Source organism: Onychostruthus taczanowskii, unplaced genomic scaffold (assembly GCF_017590055.1).
Source record: "Onychostruthus taczanowskii isolate IOZ18803 unplaced genomic scaffold, ASM1759005v1 scaffold235, whole genome shotgun sequence".
NCBI classification, from domain to species: Eukaryota; Metazoa; Chordata; class Aves; order Passeriformes; family Passeridae; genus Onychostruthus; species Onychostruthus taczanowskii.
This window is the reverse complement of record NW_024499629.1, coordinates 53,009-73,144: the sequence shown is the minus strand read 5'-3', so window position 1 is coordinate 73,144 and position 20,136 is coordinate 53,009. Positions and strand designations below refer to the sequence as shown.

The following is a 20,136-nucleotide window of genomic DNA, read 5'->3' as shown; positions in this document are numbered from 1 at the left end:
GGGGACACAGGCTCACTCACACGGGGCAGCTCAGGGCACAGGGAACTTCCCGCTCTTCCCGCTGCTCTGTGCCAGGCCAGGGAATGACGGCTGGGAGCAGCAGGAGGCTGAGGCCAGCCCTGGTCCCCAGCTCACACAATCCCTGGCTTGGGAGAGACCTTCAGCCCACAGAGCCCAGCCCAGCCCAAGCCCTCAGGCAGAGCCTGGCACCCAGTGCCACATCCAGGCTTGTTCAACACCCCCAGGGATGGTGACTGCAGCACCTCCCCGGGCAGCCATGGCAGAGCTTTATCCCCTTGCTGGAAAAGCTTTTTCCTGACACCCAACCTGAATTTCCCTCGGCACAGCTCGGGACTGTGTCCTCTGGTTCTGTCAGTTGTTGCTCCAGTTCCTGCAGTTCATGTTCCCCACCACATCCCAGCTCTGTCCCTTAAGGACAGCTCTCCAAAATCCAGACCTCAGGAAGTTCCTTCCCCTTCCCTGCCTTCCCCAGTTCTACATCCAACCAAACCCAGCAGCCCAGGAGCTCACAGGCCAATCCTGACTATTTTATAACGTTCCAAAAAGTCTCCTTTCCATGGGTATACATAAAATATGAGACAAAAATGTAAAAACAGCTGAATAATTCATGAGGGAGGATTACTTGAATAAGGAGCATCTAAATACCCTCTGTCAGCAGAGCAGGGGAGGCAGAGGCAGGAAAAGGAGGCAATTTTCTGTAATGAACCAAATTCCCTTTATTGCACTCAGGCAGCAGCTCCTGAACCTGGATTTAGGGCTCATTCCCTGATCCCACCTCCTTCATGCTGATCTTTCACTCCTGACTCAGGGATGATAAAAGTTATCCAAGACCCAAAAGGTCACCGTAATGCTGGGAAAATTGGCCAGGAAGGGTAATGAGCTTTGTGACCTTCAGCAGAAAGGGAAGGGGAGCAAGAGATCCCCTTTGCCCAAAATGCTCCTTTATTTTGAGCAGGAATTCTGGAGATGGTTCCTGGAAGTGCAGGGTCCCACAGCCCTCTCCAAAACTACAAAGAAAGCTTAAAATTACCAAAAAAGTCTGTAAGTCTTCCATGGCCATCACCCCTCCCACTGCAGGGAATCACAGCCCTCACTGAAGGTGTTGGGATTCCCAGGGGGAATGACCGAGCTGCAATCCCATCTGCAGAGTTCTGAGGGCTCAGAACTGACACAGAGGAGAGGCCACAGGCTCCAGTCAGGGATGTGACCTCCAGTGCCTCCAGCTCCAGAGCCCAACAGCAGCAGCACCTGGAGCTGCTGGAGAGCCCAGAGGAGCCCCCGGAGCTGCTCCAGGGCTGGAGCCCCTCAGCTCCCAGGGATCCAGGCTGGAAGAGCTGGGGGTGCTCACCTGGAGGGGAGAAGGATCCAGGGAGAGCTCAGAGCCCTGCCAGGGCCTGAAGGGGCTCCAGGAGAGCTGCAGAGGGACTGGGGACAAGGGATGGACAGGACACAGGGAATGGCTCCCAGTGCCAGAGGGCAGCCATGGATGGTATCTTGGCCATGAGGAATTCCTGGCTGGGCTGGAATTGCCAGAGCAGCTGGGGCTGCCCCTGCATCCCTGGAATGCCCAAGGCCAGGCTGGACACTGGGGCTGGAGCAGCCTGGGACATGGCAGGGGTGGCACTGGAGGGGCTCTGAGGTCCCTTCCCACCCAACCCCTTCCAGGGTTCCATGAAAAGTCAAGACTTCCCCAGCACAGGAACCTGCCAGGCCATGGCACAAAGGCTGGATCCACCTCATTCCTGCAAGAGCAGTGAGGGAAATGAAAAATTTATAGAAGAGTAGTCCTGGTAAGGACAGAGCTCCATGGCAAGCCCAGGATGGTCCCAGTGGCTTCCCAGTGCTGGGATGAGCCACATGCCATTCCCACCTGCACACACCAGGTCCTGTCCCAGGAATTATCCCACACTCATGGAGGAACTGACAGCCCTGAATCAGGAGAAAAGATCCCCAATGCCACCTAAATTCAGAGCTTTGGGGAATTGGGAGCCCCAGTCCCTTCCATGGCTCCTTCCAGCCCTTTCCTGACAAAATGTTGCCTCCAGACCTAAAAGAGCCTTTTTTAGTTCAGTCCCCTGGAGAATCTCCTGGGGTTTTTAGGTTTGAACCAAGGATAAGAAGCAGAAAACACAGGACATAAATAATTGAATGCTCATTGCAAAGAGCAAAGGAACAACAGCAGGAATGGAGCAAAAGTGGCAAAATCAACACTTCTGGTACATACTGCATGTTATCTGGGAAATCAGGGAATCCTGGAATGGTTTGGGTGGGAAGGGACCTCAGAGACCCTGCAATGCCACACTGCCATGGAAGAGACACCTCCCACTGTGCCAGGCTGCTCCAGCCCCAGTGTCCAGCCTGGCCCTGGGCACTGCCAGGGATGCAGGGGCAGCCCCAGCTGCTCTGGCAATTCCAGCCCCTGCTCACCCTCCCAGCCAGGAATTCCTTCCCAATATCCCATCCATCCCTGCCCTCTGTTAGCTTCATGTCACTCCCCCTGTCCTGGCACTCCAGTTCTGGATGAACAATCCCCCTCTGGCTTCCTCTGAGATCCCTTCAGACCCTGAAGGTGCTGTGAGGTTCCTACACAACCCTCCCTTCCCCAGGCTGGAATTCCTTGGGTTTTTGCCTCATCCTGGATCAGGCTGGGACCTTTGGGCTCCCTGAACCCCTCTCCTGCCTCTGGACAGAGCCCCAACCCCCAGATCACTGAAGAGGCCATTCAGAGCTGCTCCAGCTCCAAAGGAACACCCCTGCTCTGTCTGCTCCCTGCAAAGCGATCCAGGAGCCACTCCCAGTGCTCCCAGTGCCCCCAGCATGCCCAGTGCCCCCAGTACTCACGATTCCAGTGCTGTGAGAAGTGGATCTGGCTCCGGGACATCCTGAAGCTGAGTGCTCTGGTCTCTGCTCAGCCTGATGATGTCACACAGGGTCTGGGAAGCATTGGATTGCCTCTGGAAACAGGGACAGGAGCAGCGTCAGCGCCGGGGCTAAGCCCAGCTAGGCTGGGAATGCTCTGGCTGGGATCAATCCCATTCCTGCTTCCCCTGGAGTTGCTCAGGGCTGTACACTTCTGGAGCAGCAGCATCAACAGGCTTTGCACTCAAAGGACATTGGCCCAAGCGTGACCATCAAGAGCAGTTCAGGAGCTCAGGGGTGAGGATTCCTTTTTCTCTCCTCAATCCTGCTGATCTGCACATTCACAACAGAAACATCCCATCCTTCCTCCCACTGCTCAGCTCTCCTGCTTGAGAAAACCCTTCACCATTTAACTTCTGGGATTTAAAAGGCTTTCCAGAGATGTTTGAGGAATTCATCCTCCAGTTCTGGCCATCAGGCAAAGCCTCTCTCGAGCTGCTGTACGTCAGCATCTGCTCCAACACAAATCCATGGGGATGTTCCCAGTTTTCCCCTCGCAGAGGGAAGTTTGCCTGGGATGAGCTGAGGGAATTGGGCTCAGAGAACTGCATTTTCTGGATTTTACAGCTGAATTCCTACTTAGGGCTAGAAAGATTTGAAAATGCATCAAGTGGCTGATTTTAAGGGGTCTTCCAGGAACAGCAGGTTCCCTAATCCCAAGGGAAATCCCCACTGTCTGTAGGATTGAGATGAACTGAGGCAGCAGAACCAAGAAACTGGGGGTAAAATAAGTCAAAAGCAGATGAAATCACTCCAAACCCCCTCATCTGGTGCTGAGCAGAGGATGGGACACCCCAAGGCCATCCCTGGTGGCTCCTCCACAGGTCACCAAGACAAAGCAAACAGAAATGTCCTGGACCCTGCAGGACCCAGCCCCACAAACCCCCAGCCCTGGTGCCACTCACATCCTCATCCTGGCTCGAATGGATCAGCTCCACGAGTCTCTGGATAATCCTGGCTTCATTCAGCCACTGCAGGGAAAAGAGCAGCAGAGAAAATCCTGCATGGATGTCCGAGAACTCAGAACAAGAGGGGCTCTGGGAAGCTCTGCAGGAAGGGGAAGCCCTTCCTTCCCTCTCCAATCCCATCCCCGAGGCAGGGACAGGGATGGATTCAGATTTGCATCAGCACGGATGGGGATGGATTTGGATTTGCATCCTGCCATGGAACTAGCATGCAGGCCCCTCTGGAAAACATGGAATGCTCCAGGGACAAACAGCCTCATGTGAGCAGCAGTGGAAGAAGTTCCACCATGTTCTCCCAGCAGCTCCTGCTCTTCCTGCTGCTCACACCCAGCAACTCCTGCCAGATGTTGGAACAGCTGTCACTGCACCTTCACCTTGCTCCACAACTTCCTGTTCTCCATGCAAACCATTCCCTATCCCCCTTTCTGGCCCAGGCAAACAGGAATGTCCCCTCCAAAGGCTCCCTGCCACTCCTCCCTCCCAGCCCCACGTGCAGGCTCAGCCCCTCATCTCCACCCGGTTCTCCATGCAAACCATTCCCTATCCCCCTTTCTGGCCCAGGCAAACAGGAATGTCCCCTCCAAAGGCTCCCTCCCAGCCCCACGTACAGGCTCAGCCCCTCATCTCCACCCATTTCCATTCACATCCCACTCCTGTTCCAGGAAAACAGCTGGATGTGTGACATCCCCCAAACTCATCCCAACAATGCCCAAACTCAGCTGCCTGGGAAATGCGCAAATTTCCATTACAAGGAAAAACATTTCCAGGGATGGGTCTGGAGCCTCTCTGCTCCCCAGCCTGGCAAAGCTGGGGGTGCTCACATGGAGAAGAGAAGGATCCAGTGAGAGCTCAGAGCCCTGGCAGGGCCTGAAGGGGCTCCAGGAGAGCTGCAGAGGGACTGGGGACAAGGGATGGACAGGACACAGGGAATGGCTCCCACTGCCAGAGGGCAGCCATGGATGGGATCTTGGCCATGAGGAATTCCTGGCTGGGCTGGAATTGCCAGAGCAGCTGGGGCTGCCCCTGCATCCCTGGCAGTGCCCAAGGCCAGGCTGGACACTGGGGCTGGAGCAGCCTGGCACAGTGGCAGTGTCCCTGCCATGGCAGGGTGGCACTGAGGGGGCTCTGAGGCCCTCTCTAACCCAAACCATTGCAGGATTCCTTGATGCTATGATTCCTTGAACATGGTAAGGAATTACACTAATTACTGTCCCAATCAATGTCTAGATTTCTGAACACTGGGAAAAACAATTTCCCTTTCCCCAAGCTCTCCAGCTGGACTAAAGAGAGGTGCTCCATGGAAAAATGAGTGGGAACCCCTCTGCTGCCAGGAGTGACCCAGGCTGCTGCCCTGGAGCCACAACGGGGCTGAGGGACCCCACGGAGCGACCCCATGGGAACAGGGGCTGCCAGAGGGGTGGATCTGCTCCTGGGATGAAGCACCCACAGACCCCATCTGTCCCGAGGGAGGCAGGGACAGGGGCTGGGAGGGGAAGGCCCTCACGTTGAGCACGTCCTGGCGCAGCGCCGTGGGCTCCACGCAGCTGATGAGGCGCAGCAGCAGGTCCATCATGGCAGAGGTGTCGATGTGCTTTAGCACCAGGCTTAGGAACTTGTCCTTTTTCCTCAAAAATGAGATCACCTGTGGAAACAGGAGCCCGCATCAGCTGCCAGCGGGACACACGACTCCCTCACAGCTCCCTCGCAGCTCCCCCACAAATCCACCACAACTCCCCCAAAAATCCACCACAACTCTGTCACAGCTCCCTCACAAATTGCCCACAACTCTCTCACAACTCCCCCACAGCCCCCTCACAAACCCCCCCACAACTCCCCCAAAACTCCCGGAGCTTCTCCTTCGTGTCTCAACCACTGACCTTGGGCTGGGAACTCTCCAGGGAACAAGGGAATAATTCTTATTCCAAGGCAACACCAAATGTGATCTTTTCAGCCAACTTTTCTCCTCTCTGTGCCACAGAGAACCCCATGCCATGGAAATAAGTGAAGCTGGAGAATTTCCCTTTCCTCTCAAGCTCCCTACCAGGCAGCATTTACAACCCCAGTATTTACTGGGATGTGAGCAATCCTGAATCCCTGTTCAGCCCATGCCTCAGCACCCCTTCCATTAGGATGAGCCTGAGGCCTTTTTTATGGATTGGGATGACTCTGATGACCCTCAAAATGCCTTGGTATGAAAAGTGAAGCTTTAGCTGTGCCATGGGGATACCCTGGCTGTGGCAGACCCCAACCCAGAACTCTGGGAAGAGTCAGTCCACACCAGCACGTCCCTGCACTGAGGAATTCCGAGAACTTTCCAGAGACTCCATTTCACCTCCAGCCTCAAACCCAGCTCCAGGAACACCACGAGCTCACAGCAAGGACACAACACGGGCAGCGCAGGGGAATTCCCTGGAGTGGGACAGAGCCCATCCCCACCTGTTCTGTTTTCCGTGCAATGAGGTTCCCGATGGTCTTGCTGAAGAAGCTGGCGAGGAGGGGGTTCAGGGGGGGCTCGTGGTCCAGGAAGTCGTAGAGGATGTTGAGCAGGGTCTCGTCCCCGCCCAGTTTGTCGTTGATCTGCGGCACGTCCGAGGTCAGCAGCTCGCAGGCCGTGTTGGGATACCTGCAGGGACACACAGGTGAGATGGGAGCTGCAGATCTGCCCTCCGCAAAGGCCTCGGGAAGGGAAGGAATTCCTGCCTGGGAGGGTGGGCAGGGCCTGGCACAGGGTGCCCAGAGCAGCTGGGGCTGCCCCTGCATCCCTGGCAGTGCCCAAGGCCAGGCTGGACACTGGGGCTGGAGCACTTGGGACAGTGGGAGTGTCCCTGCCATGGCAGGGGGGCACTGCAGGGGCTCTGGGGTCCCTTCCCACCCAACCCATCCCATAACTGATTCCCTCTGATGAAGACACTTTTCCCACAATGGATTTTTAGTGATTTGTGACCACACCAGGTTTCTACACCAGGATCTTTCCCAATCTCTGCATTCCCTACAAGCCACAAGAACACTTCCAGGCCAGCTGGGAGCTTTGACCCTTTCCCTGCACCATTCCCTTCCCCAGCAGCCTCCTGCTGTTCCTGCAGATCCAGCCCTGGAGTTTCCAAAAGCCCCTCAAGCCCTGCTGCTGCTGCTCCAGGCTTGGTGCTGCCCAGGGGGCTGAGGCTGAGGATGTCACTGTCACCACTGCAGAGGGACCTTCCAGCCCTTCCATCCCTTACAGCCCTGAGGGGACACCAGGACTCTTTTTTCTCCTTTTCCTGACTCATTCCATGCACAAAACATCTACAATTCCTAAAGATCTGTGTGTGGAACCTCCCTGGGATACACATCCTGTGGACAGGGGAGAAATGGGAGCTCTCCCTGTCCCAGCAGGTTCTGCTCCTGCAGCTCTCACAGCCCCAGGTCTGATCCAACCCCTCACCATTCTGGTTCTGGCACCACATCCCAGCCCTGGAGGTTTGCAGGCTGCAGGGACCTCACCTCACCCCACCTCCCCCTCCGACCCCTGGAAGCTGAGCCTCCCTCACCCCTGGGCTCAGCAGCTCATTGGCTGATCCAAGGTTCACACTCCTTTCCTGCTCCAGCCTCCTTTCAGGTGTCTAATTCCACAAGTTCTGCTTGGATGGGGATTTGCCAGGGTCTTTTCCTCTTTGCAATTCCCCTCTGAACTTTATGAACCTCCTTCTCCCACTGTTCCAGGGATAAAGCCCTTGGATGATCCCCTCTCCACATATCCCGAGCCCCAGATCCTTCCAAAGCTATTGAGTTTCTCCCTGTTCCACTTCACCAACTTCACCTTTCCAGAAGAGGCAAAAGGGATTCCATCTGGATTTACACAGAGTCCATTATTCCTGCTCAGCTTTTATTTATCCCAAAAGCTTCCCTGATTTCTAATGAGCTCACACCCTCCTTCCTCTCTCCAGACTTTGGAGACGCTTCTGGGCCTGCTCTGCCTCGGAGTCCCAAGTGCTGCCAAGAAAATGCTCCATGAACATCAGCCCTCGGTGTCCCAGCAGGAATTTCCAACTTGAAACCTCTGTTCTTGTCCCCCCCTTCCCTCATTCTTCACCTGTTTGGTAACAATCAGGGAATCCTGGAATGGTTTGGGTGGGAAGGGACCTCAGAGCCCCTGCAGTGCCACCCTGCCATGGCAGGGACACTGCCACTGTGCCAGGCTGCTCCAGCCCCAGTGTCCAGCCTGGCCTTGGGCACTCCAGGGATGCAGGGGCAGCCCCAGCTGCTCTGGCAATTCCAGCCCAGCCAGGAATTCCTCATGGCCAAGATCCCATCCATGGCTGCCCTCTGGCACTGGGAGCCATTCCCTGTGTCCTGTCCCTTGTCCCCAGTCCCTCTGCAGCTCTCCTGGAGCCCCTGCAGGCCCTGCCAGGGGCTCTGAGCTCCCCTTGGATCCTTCCCTTCTCCAGGGGAGCATTCCCAGCTCACCCAGCCTCTCCAGAGTAGAGGGGCTCCAGGCCTGGGAGCAGCTCTGGGCTTGCTCCAGGTCCTTCTGCTGCTGTGCCCAGGGCTGGGGCAGCTCTGCAGGTGTGTCCCAGATTTACCCTTCAGAGCAGGATCCTTGCACAGCAGCCACAGGATACTCCAAGTTATTACCCCACGTACTCCTGGGCATTCACTCACCTGGGAACAGCCACCTCACACCATTATCAGCTCTTACCAAAACCACACCTGAGCATGGCATTTCTGTGGCTTTCCACCAACCCCAGCCCCTGGTCCATTCCCACCAGGAAAAACCTGCCCAGTTTCATTTACTTATAGTCAGAGAGGTCTTTTATTTTTATATAAACTTCACAAAAGCAAACAAACTCCCCAAACCCAAGTGTCAATATTTTTGAGTATGCAGTGGGTTAAAAATGCATAAACACAACTTTGGTGAGAAGCAAACCCCTGTGAGGAGCTCAGTGTGGTCTGAGCAGAGGCAGGGCCTGCCCAGAGCTGTGCTCCCTGAAATCAGCAGGATCTGGAAGTGCAGCACACTGCAAATATCCCAGATTTTATTCATTTTCCAGCTCACTTTGTTCCGTGGGACTGGAAATCCATTGAGTTCAGAGGTTTCCACCTCTTGTGCTTCCCTTTCCTATAAAAACCTATTTGGGGTCTTTGGGTTTTGAGGCAACAGCAGGATAAAATTTTTTGCAGACTTAATTTGAGATAGGATTTTTTTTGGGACTTTATTTGAAATCCGATTATTTGAGATATTACTTGAGCTACGGTTTTTTGGAGACATTACTTGAAATAGGATTTTTCTTTGAGACAGACTCAACGTTAAACCATCAAACCCCAAAAGCCGGAACACCCCGAGCGCTCAAAGCCTCCCTCCCCGCAGGAGGTGCCACCCCTGGCACTGGGACTGGACCCAGTGCCATCTCTGTTTTCAGCCCCGGGATCCCTGGCTGGCACGTCCCAGGGGAGCAGGGATCCAATACCTACTTGAATCGGACCTTCTCGTCCATGTCCACGGGGGGCTCGTGGGTGATGAGGGTGACCAGCTGCTCCATGCAGTGCTGCTGGCACAGGAAGTCCAGCAGCCGCCGGTTCTGGGCCTTGCATTCCTGCAGGACGTCATCCTCGTCCATCAGCTCCTCCAGGGTCACATCCTCCTTGTCCAGCAGCTTGTCCACGTGTGACGTTGTGTTCAAATCAAACTTCCAGAACATGGTGATGGGACACGACTGGCTGGGGGCAGGAAAGCACCGGTTACTGCTCCACACCTACTGTGCAGGATCTGAGTCCCACCACCAGCCCCATCCACTGCCACCCTGTGCCCTCACGTGCCACATCCACACATTTTTTGAACACTTCCAGGGATGGGGACTCCATGCCTGTGCTTTCCAACCCTCCCGGGGAAGGAATTTCCCCAAATTCCCCCCTGAGCTCCCCTGTCCCAGGCTGAGGCCGTTCCCTCTGCTCCTGTCCCTGTTCCCTGGAGCACAGCCCGACCCCCCCGGCTGTCCCCTCCTGGCAGGGACTTGTGCAGAGCCACAAGGTCCCCCCTGAGCCTCCTTTGCTCCAGGCTCAGCCCCTTCCCAGCTCCCCCAGCCCTCCTGGGGCTCCATTCCCTCCCCAGCTCCATTCCCTGGACACTCCAGCTCCTCAGGGTCGTTCTTGGGGCACTGCACTTTGAATCCCCCATTCCCATCCATTCCTACCCCAACCCTAGTTTGCCCTTTTGTTATTCCGATTTTTCTCTGTGTGAGTTCTATTGATAATGTTTTTCCACTTTGCTTTCCTAATACCTGAAATTTTGGAAAAGCTGTGAGGTACACCAAACCAAAGCACTGTTCAGACCACTCCTAGGAGACTCTTCCAGGGCTCTTCCTCTTGCTTAACACTTCCAATTCTGCCCTTCACCATCTCACCTCAGCTCCCCAGCAACCCTTCACAGTCCTGTTCTGGCCACAGCACCAGGTACAGAATTCAGGGAATTCTGGAATGGTTTGGGTGGGAAGTGACCTCAAATCCCCTGCAGTGCCACCCTGCCATGGCAGGGACACTGCCACTGTGCCAGGCTGCTCCAGCCCCAGTGTCCAGCCTGGCCTTGGCCACTGCCAGGGATGCAGGGGCAGCCCCAGCTGCTCTGGCAATTCCAGCCCAGCCAGGAATTCCTCATGGCCAAGATCCCATCCATGGCTGCCCTCTGGCACTGGGAGCCATTCCCTGTGTCCTGTCCATCCCTTGTCCCCAGTCCCTGTGCAGCCATTAACCAGCAGGCAGTGGCTGTCATTCCCCAGGGACACAGGGGACATGGCTCCCTCTGGACACATCCTGGGCAGTGCCAGCCCTGGCTCCCACACTGTGCACACTCACCCTGGGCTGAGCTGTGTCCCTGTGCCACATTCCCAGATGATCCAGCAGCACCATGTGATTCCACACCCAGGATCACAAGGCTGTTTTTAACCTAACCCACATCCCCATTTCTGCACACAGAACTCCCTCCATCCATTCCTTTGGCTTTCCCAGCATCCAGAAATGTCCCTGAGCCTGATCCTCTGCTGGTCACGTTCTGCATAACCTCAGCTACAGGACAGCCTGGAAACTGTCCTCCTAAAAACCCATTTTCCCCCCAGGAATGACACTGAGGGGGCTCTGCCTCCCAGTCACCAGAGCAAGGCCTTGAACAAGGTTGAAGACCCCAATTTTCCCATCAGATTTTAAATCTCCCAGTCCTTCATGTTGTTACTTCCACAGTGAAGCTTCAAGTGAAGCATTCACAGAACCAGGACATGGAACAGGGGGAAAAGTGAGTTTCTTTTACACATCAGGATTTTCCCCAGAATCCTGGGGACAGCTCTGGAAAGCCCTGGAGGGGCTGGAGTGTCCAGGGAATGGAGCCCCAGGAGGGCTGGGGGAGCTGGGAAGGGGCTGTGCCTGGAGCAAAGGAGGCTCAGGGGGGCCCTTGTGGCTCTGCACAAGTCCCTGCCAGGAGGGGACAGCCGGGGGGGTCGGGCTGTGCTCCAGGGAACAGGGACAGGAGCAGAGGGAACGGCCTCAGCCTGGGCCAGGGCAGCTCAGGGTGGAATCAGCAGGACTTTCCCCATGGAAAGGGGCTCAGGCCTTGGCAGGGGCTGCCCAGGGAGCTTTGCAGTGCCCATCCCTGGAAGTGTCCAAGGATTCCTGGAGTGGCCCTCAGGGCTCGGGGCTGGGGATAGGTGGGGGTCAGGCACAGCTGGGACTGGGAGGGCTGGGAGGGCTTTTCCAGCCCCAGGGATTTTGGGATTCTGGGATTTCAGCACTGAATTTCGGAGCTGGGAGCAGCCATCTGAATGTTCAACCTACGTGACACTGCAGTGACAGCACTGCTGGGCTCGGTGTGTTCCTCACAAACTGTTCTTTGGGTATTTTTAACCATCTCTGCTTGGTTATAAATTCACCGAGGGAAAATCTGGCACCAAAGGCCTTCAGTGAAGGAGGTTTGGGGGCTCAGTCAACCCAAATGCAGAAATATTCCTTCCATTGGTGTGGAACCCAGACAGAATTCTCACCTTCCAAACTGACACCCATTGTCATCCTGGCAATTCCACAGCTTTACTGAACTTTTTATACATCTCCAGGAAAAGCTGCCTGCCCTTCCCTGAGAGAGAGGAGAGGGGCTGGGCTGGAATTGCCAGAGCAGCTGGGGCTGCCCCTGCATCCCTGCAGTGCCCAAGGCCAGGCTGGACACTGGGGCTGGAGCAGCCTGGCACAGTGGCAGTGTCCCTGCCATGGCAGGGTGGCACTGCAGGGGCTCTGGGGCTCCTTTCATCCAATCCATTCCAGAACTCTCTGATTCCATGGGATCTGCCATTTCCCCGGTCTCAGTGCTTAAATTTAGGTCACTTCTCCACCAGTAAAGCAGAGACATTTTCCCTTTTTCAGGTGGACACTCACAGCCCTTCCTGGCTGCTGATTTTATTTCTGGAATATCCAACGAGAACAACACCCAGGAGGGCTCCAGGAGAGCAGCTCTGTGTCAGTTCTGCTGCGGGGCTGGAGCTGAGATGCATTCAGGGGAGCAGATCCCAGCCCCACGCAGGGAAATTCCAGTGTCACACCAAGCCCCCAAGGCTCTGCAGGAGCTGCAGGGCTGGGAAGGAGAGAGGCTGCAGCCAAGAAGAGCCCCACAGCATCCCCTGCAGGCTCTGGAACAGCTCATTAACAACAGCAATTAAAGATCCTCTGCGTGGGCACCAATGGCTCAGGGAATTCTGGAACCATGTGGGTGGGAAGGGACCTCAGAGCCCCTGCAGTGCCACCCTGCCATGGCAGGGACACTGCCACTGTGCCAGGCTGCTCCAGCCCCAGTGTCCAGCCTGGCCTTGGCCACTGCCAGGGATGCAGGGGCAGCCCCAGCTGCTCTGGGCACCCTGTGCCAGGGCCTGCCCACCCTGCCAGGCAGGAATTCCCTCCCAGGATCCCATCCATCCCTGCCCTCCCTCAGCCTGAGGCACCAGGGAAGGTGATTTCTGTGGGTGTCTTTGGGCCCCAGCTGGATTAAAGCAGCACCAGCTTCCAGCCCATAAATGAATTCCTATTTATGATAAAAACCAGTGTTGGGGTGTTTGAATTCTGGGACAATGCAGGAGATATTTAATCTTCCCCTTCCAACACAGAATTCCAAGACTAACAAACCCTGCCTCCTCAGGGTTGGGAATATTTAATTCCTTGCTAACAAAATTCCAGCTGAGTTCATAGAAAGTTCCAACAAGTAATGCACTTGCTGTTACAAACCCCAAACAAAGGACTCCTTTTGCCACCTCTGCTCTGTTCAGTTCTTTTGCTCCTTCTCCATCTGCTCAGGAGCTAGGGTGAGGACACATATTTTATTTTATTTTGATTGTATGTTGTTTTGTGTTATTTTATTTATTTCATTTTATTTCATTTTCCACCCTCCCCAGAGCCATCTCCTGGACAGAACCTACCCCAGAGCTGCTCATTTGCATAAAGGACAAAATCAATATTTTACAAAGAATGTTCTGAGCCCGGGGAGCTCCTGGCTGGGAATTCCAATGGGGAATTGGTGCTTTAATTATTTATTTTTCATGGATGATCACCCAGCCTCCTCCTGCCAGCAGCTCCAGGAAACCAGGGCTCCCTTTGGGGACTGCAGTGGGAACAGCAGGGAAGTGACCCGGGGTGTGGTGCTGGGGACAGGGACAGTCCCAGGTGATCCAAAGGGACCCAGGGTGTGGTGCTGGGGACAGGGTCAGTGTCAGGTGATCCAAAGGGACCCGGGGTGTGGTGCTGGGGACAGGGTCACTCCCAGGTGATCCAAAGGGACCCGGGGTGTGGTGCTGGGGACAGGGTCAGTCCCAGGTGATCCAAAGGGACCCGGGGTGTGGTGCCAGTGCCAGGGTCACCCTCAGGTGATCCAAAGGGCCCCCGGGGTGTGGTGCCAGTGCCAGGGTCACTCCCAGGTGATCCAAAGGGTCCCGGAGCCTTTCCCAGCCCCCCTGATCCCACAGCTCCAGGAGTACCCAGGCCCTGGGTTGCTGTGATTCTCCCAGGGTTATTCTCAGCCAGTTCAGGGCTCCCCTGAGCCTCAGCAAACACAGGCACAGACAAAACATCTACACCGTTTCCCAATGTTTCCAAAATGCTCTGTGCACTCCAGTGCCAGGAAAAGCAAACAGTGAGGGGCAGGAACCCCCCAGGCAACTCCTCCTGGAAATCAGGACAAAATTCCCAAGATTTACTGATTTTTTAGGCCCATTTAAGACCATTCCTGCTAAAATAAAACTCTGAATGTTTTCACTAGGTGGGAGCACATAGAAGTGCTGAGGGAAGGACATTCCCAAAAGGAGTTTTGGGATCCTCCCACCATCCTGGTAACATCCAGTACAAAAGCCCAAAGCCAACCTCAACTCCAGCACCTCTGGCCCAGCTGAACAGGTCCAGCTCCATCCAGGGTGGATTTTAGCCAGGACAGACACAGATTCCTGATGGGAATTTCAAGCTTATCCTTTTTTTTTGCCAAGTTTTAATACAAGATCTCCTCTATTTCCTCCATAAGAATAAATAATTTTAAGCTTTGTTACACAAAGCAACAGAAAATAGCCCAAAACGTAGGGAATTCCCTCCAATTCCAGTATGGCAAGAAGTTTGGAGAACACCAGGACCACACATCCATCCAAGAACTCTCCACCTTTAGTTCCAGTTACCCAGTAACAGTTATTCCAGCCCCAGGGAATAAAATCTCACTTTACTGCACCTGCTGAACGTGAAGCCCCAAATCAGCTTTTTCAGCAAACTGTTCTACCACTGGAAAATCCACCTGGAAAACACAGATGGAGAAGGCCAGACTGATCAGTGGCTCAGCTGAATTCCCACAGAAGGGCTGGGCATGGAATTCCCAAACAGCTTTAGAGCAAAACTCCCTCCCTTTGGTGACTCAGCAGAGGGATGAAAGGGAATAAATGAATCAGCACAAATTAGAGAGAGGAAAAGGCACAGGCAGATCCCAGACCAGGGGCAGTGGATATGGGAGTGATCCCAGAAGGATCACTGTTCCCAGGAGGAACAGCAGGGAATCAACATCTGCCTGGGACACAAAAATAATTAGGCTGAGCCTACCAAAGCTCTCACAAGGACCAAGGAGCTCCAAGCCCCATCCAGCCTGGCCCTGGACATTCCAGGATCCAGCTTCTCTGGGAATTCCATCCCAGCCCTCATCACCCTACCAGCAGGAATTCCTTCCCAGTATCCCACCTAACCATTCTAATCTGTGCACCTTTAACTCATCACCTATTTCCACGGGAGAACTTGTTTTACACAAAATCTCTCCCTTTGGAGCATTAGGTGAGCTTTTCCCAACGGAATTCCCAACAGGAAAATGGCTGAGTGAGCAACTCCACTGCTGGCACTGGGAAGGATCCCGCTGCTCCCACGCCTCCAGGGAATGCCAGGGCAGCAAATGCACAATGGAACTGCTGCTGCAGGAGAGGGCAGCTCCTCCTGTGTGCCTTGAGCTGCTCTGCTGGATGGTTCCCTCTTCCTGCCCCACGATGAGCCCACAGCAGGGCACCTCCACAGGGAATTTCCTGCAACAGCCACAGCAGTGCCCAGGAGAGCAGGGAAAGAGGAGTTCCATGCTCTTCCCAGCAATTGTGGACCTGAGATCAGCTTCTGAGAGGCATTTTTTCCCTCAGTTGAACCTGATTTTAGGGAGGATCCTGGCCAGCACACTGAGAATCCCAAAATCCCTGAGGTTGGAAAAGCCCTCCCAGCACATCCAGTCCCAGCTGTGCCTGACTCCCACCTGTCCCCAGCCCAGTGCCACCTCCAGGACTTCCTTGGACACTTCCAGGGATGGGCACTGCAAAGCTCCCTGGGCAGCCCCTGCCAAGGCCTGAGCCCCTTTCCATGAGGAAAAAGCCAGCCCAGGCTCAAGGATGGCACAGGGACACAGGGACTGGGCCCCTCAGCCCAGATTCCATCCCCAGGAATATCCCTGGGACACCACAGTTCCCTCTCAGATGACTCAGGGTATCAAATACCAGGATCAATCCCAGGAGCAGCCACCAGAACTGAGCACCCAGCATCACAGAGTTCATCCCCATTACTGGGAATTAACTGGCCCTTTAAAAAGGAACCTCACAGGCCCTGGCCAGAATTCCCCCAGTGCTGGGCTGAGCCCACAGGGGAGGGGGGATTCTACCCCTTTGCTCAGGTGGGACCCCACCTGCCAAGCAGCACCCCTGGGGCTTCTCCCTGGGCAGCCCCTGCCAAGGCCTGAGCCCCTTTCCATGAGGAAAAAGCCAGCCCAGGCTCAAGGATGGCACAGGGACACAGGGACTGGGCCCCTCAGCCCGGATTCCATCCCCAGGAATATCCCTGGGACACCACAGTTCCCTCTCAGATGACTCAGGGTATCAAATACCAGGATCAATCCCAGGAGCAGCCACCAGAACTGAGCACCCAGCATCACAGAGTTCATCCCCATTACTGGGAATTAGCTGGCCCTTTAAAAAGGAACCTCACAGGCCCTGGCCAGAATTCCCCCAGTGCTGGGCTGAGCCCACAGGGGAGGGGGGATTCTACTCCTTTGCTCAGGTGGGACCCCACCTGCAAAGCAGCACCCCTAGGGCTGCTCCAGGGCTGGAGCCCCTCAGCTCCCAGGGATCCAGGCTGGGAGAGCTGGGGGTGCTCACCTGGAGAGGAGAAGGGTCCAGGGAGAGCTCAGAGCCCCGGCAGGGCCCAAAGGGGCTCCAGGAGAGCTGCAGAGGGACTGGGGACAAGGGATGGACAGGACACAGGGAATGGCTCCCAGTGCCAGAGGGCAGCCATGGATGGGATCTTGGCCATGAGGAATTCCTGGCTGGGCTGGAATTGCCAGAGCAGCTGGGGCTGCCCCTGCATCCCTGCAGTGCCCAAGGCCAGGCTGGACACTGGGGCTGGAGCAGCCTGGCACAGTGGCAGTGTCCCTGCCATGGCAGGGTGGCACTGCAGGGGCTGAGGTCCCTTCCCACCCAGCCATTCCAAGACAAAAGGACAGGGAGATGTTCCTACCTTCAGTAGAAGTTTCTTCAAATGTGAAATCTCCTCCACGGACAGAGAAACATTTGGGTTACAGTTCCTGGAACAGACCCAGCTTCAGGAAATGATTTTCATCCAGTGTGAATTCCTTTGCAAGCTTCCAATCCTGGAAAAGATTTTTGAAAGTTTCTAATAAGCAAAGGTACCTGAGGGCAAAAGGCTTTTTTTTTTCCCCTAAATGAACTTTCACAGAACCTTTCAGCTCAAAGGAAGATCACAGGCACTGACAGCCCCTGCCAAGGAGTCATCAATCAGGTCACTCAGGATCCTCCCAGTTATCCCAGCTCCCCCTGTCCTGCAGCACTGGGCAATGTGAACTGCTCAGCCCTGGAAGTGCCCAAGGCCAGGCTGGATGGGGATCAGAACAATTGGGGACAGTGGAAGGGGATCACAGAGGAAGAACTAAGCTTGGCTCAGCCCAGGAGCTCCCCCACAACCCCAGAGCTGGGATTTAACCAATGTCCTGAACTCCAGGAATTCCTGGTGTGCTGTGGGATACATCCAAACAGAGACCAACCAGCAGCATGTCCCCACAATAAATGGAAATTAAGTGTAATGTGAATATAAATGTATTTCCTCATCTTCAAATCAATGGTTACTTAACTGCAGGTACAACATTCACCCAAAACAAGAGCATTGATCTGAACAAAAACTGTTCAGGATTTTATTTCTAAACTTTGATGCCTTTTTCCCTGGAATCTGTGCCCAAAAGTCTTTGACAGAGTCCCAGATTCGGGAAGGTTGGAAAAGCCCTCCCAGCCCATCTAGTCCCAGGCTGTGCCCAATGCCCACCTTGTCCCCAGCCCAGAGCCCTGAATGCCACCTTCAGGAATTCCTTGGACACCTCCAGGGATGGGCACTGCAAAGCTCCCTGGGCAGCCCCTGCCAAGGCCTGAGCCCCTTTCCATGGGGAAATTCCTGCTGATTCCACCCTGAGCTCCCCTGGCCCAGCCTGAGGCTGTTCCCTCTGCTCCTGTCCCTGTTCCCTGGAGCACAGCCCGACCCCATGAGCAGGGGCACCTCCAACAAAAACCTCCTCAGCAATTCTCTGCTGGGCCACAAATGCCAAGGGTTCCATAAAATCCTGCACAACTCTGGCTTAAAAGGATACTGATGCTTTGGAGAGCTCAAGGCTGGAAGAGCCACGGAAGAACACACGGAATTCTCACAATGCACAGAAGAGGCTGGGACAGGGAGCAATGGGGGGGGTTGGAAGGGAGAACTTGTCTCAGTCTCAGTTTGCTTTGCATTCCACAGCCAGGGAATCCTGGAATTATTTGGGTGGGAAGGGACCTCAGAGCCCCTGCAGTGCCACCCTGCCATGGCAGGGACACTGCCACTGTGCCAGGTGCTCCAGCCCCAGTGTCCAGCCTGGCCTTGGCCACTGCCAGGGATGCAGGGGCAGCCCCAGCTGCTCTGGGCACCTGTGCCAGGGCCTGCCCACCCTGCCAGGCAGGAATTTGTTCCCAAGATCCAACCTGAACCTCTCTCCATCAGTTCTCACAGGCACTGCACATCCCTGCGGAGCCAGGACACCGAGGGATCCTGGCTGACCCCAGCAAGCGCCGAGCTCCGGCACATCCTCATGGGAACGGCTCTGGAGAGCCTCCAGGGACACCCCGGACACAGCCAGCACTCCTGCCACCGTGTCACTGCCGTGTCACCACAGCCAGCACTCCTGCCACCATGTCACTGCCATGTCACCTCACCCAGCACTCCTTGCCACCACGCCCTGCCACCACAGCCAGCACTCCTGCCACCCCATGTCACTGCCGTGTCACCTCAGCCAGCACTCCTGCCACCCCGTGTCACTGCCGTGTCACCACAGCCAGCACACCTGCCACCACCCCATGTCACTGCCATGTCACCTCAGCCAGCACACCTGCCACCACCCCATGTCACTGCCGTGTCACCAGCACACATCTGCTGGCCAAGGGACACGCCTGGTGACACTGCTCAGGGGCAAGCAGCTGACACAGCTCCTGATGATCACAATTCCCTCACATCCAGCCCCATTCCCACGGCAGAGCCTGCCGAGCTGTCAGGACAGGGCAGCAGAAGTGGAGCCGTGTCCCCCTCGGGAGGGAGCGCTGGCCAAACACCCAAAGTACTCAGCTGAAGTCTAGTGAAAGCAAAACCCAAAGGAGCTCAAGAGGCAGCTCCTTCCATGAGCAGCTGGTCCCAAATATCCCAAATACACACAAAGAGCTGTGGCTCTCATTGGAAAGGCATGGCCCAAATAATACGAACAAACTAAAAATATCAATCGAGAGTGAAAGTCCATTTTGTATAAATCAGGGAATCGTGGAATGACCTTAAAGCTCACCCAGTGCCAGCCCCACCATGGCAGGGACACCTTGCACTGTCCCAGGGTGCACAAGCCAGCCTGGGACACCACCAGGGATGGGGCCATAGGTTTCAGGGACACGGTTCAGCTCCAAGCACATGAATGAATCAAAGTGTTGCACCTTTTCCACACATCTCTGTGCCAATGCCCCGTGAACTGAGCCCACCTTCCCCACCTTGGCCACACCCTCCATGCCTTAGGACAGATGGTCTCAAGATATTTTTCCATGGAATCCACTCAGGCAAGTAAGGAAAGCTCATTACTGAGCAGACTAAAACCCACTAAAAACCTCTCCAGTGCCTTTGGAAAAGCATTTACACATTAGCAAGTCATGAACAACTGTTCAGTATATCCCAGCTCCCGTCCCAAGCTCTCCTCAGGGAACTTCCACCTGGAGCAGCCCTGCTGGAGGATCTGCAGAGCCCAGGAAGAGCAGACCCGCCGTTCCTGTGGCTGTTCCTGTGAGAACCTGTGCCAGGTGCTGTGTGTGTAACACATCCTGCTGGACACGGGGGTCAGAGCCTGCACCGGGACCCCCGAGTCCAACCAGCAGGGACAGAGCCTGGATCCTTCCCTGTGCCCCTCTGCTTAAGGGAGCTGGGAATTCAACACCCAGCACATGATGGAAGCAGAGAGCAGTCCTTGGACTCGTGGAATATCCTGAGCTGGAGGGGATCCACAGGGATCACCTGCACAGACCCCCCCAAATCCCACCCCTGGGAGCGCTGTCCAAACACTCCTGGAGCTCTGGCAGCCTCAGGACCGGGACCAGGCCCTGCTCAGGGCCCAGCACCCTCTGGGGAAGAACCTGTTCCTGAGATCCCACCTATTCCTGAGATCCCACCTGTTCCTGAG

The 20,136-nt window shown here is 55.4% G+C and overlaps 1 protein-coding gene across 3 annotated transcripts in view; it reads right to left on the bottom strand.

Moving 5' to 3' along the window:
• Nucleotides 1-17,040, bottom strand: part of PPP6R2 (protein phosphatase 6 regulatory subunit 2) — a 42,742-nt gene extending 25,702 nt beyond the window's left edge. The window contains exons 1-6 of one of the 3 annotated variants that reach the window (XM_041405570.1): nt 16,908-17,040; nt 9,354-9,599; nt 6,342-6,528; nt 5,410-5,547; nt 3,846-3,911; nt 2,863-2,975 (exon numbers count right to left, since the gene is read on the bottom strand). In XM_041405570.1, the coding sequence (XP_041261504.1) occupies nt 2,863-2,975; nt 3,846-3,911; nt 5,410-5,547; nt 6,342-6,528; nt 9,354-9,580 (731 nt within the window). In that variant the 5' untranslated portion in view covers nt 9,581-9,599; nt 16,908-17,040. Of the gene's footprint in view, nt 1-2,862; nt 2,976-3,845; nt 3,912-5,409; nt 5,548-6,341; nt 6,529-9,353; nt 9,600-10,159; nt 10,280-16,907 lie in introns of those variants that run through there. The other 2 variants (XM_041405572.1, XM_041405571.1) reach the window with 2 other exon arrangements.
• Between the last annotated feature and the right edge of the window lie 3,096 nt (nt 17,041-20,136).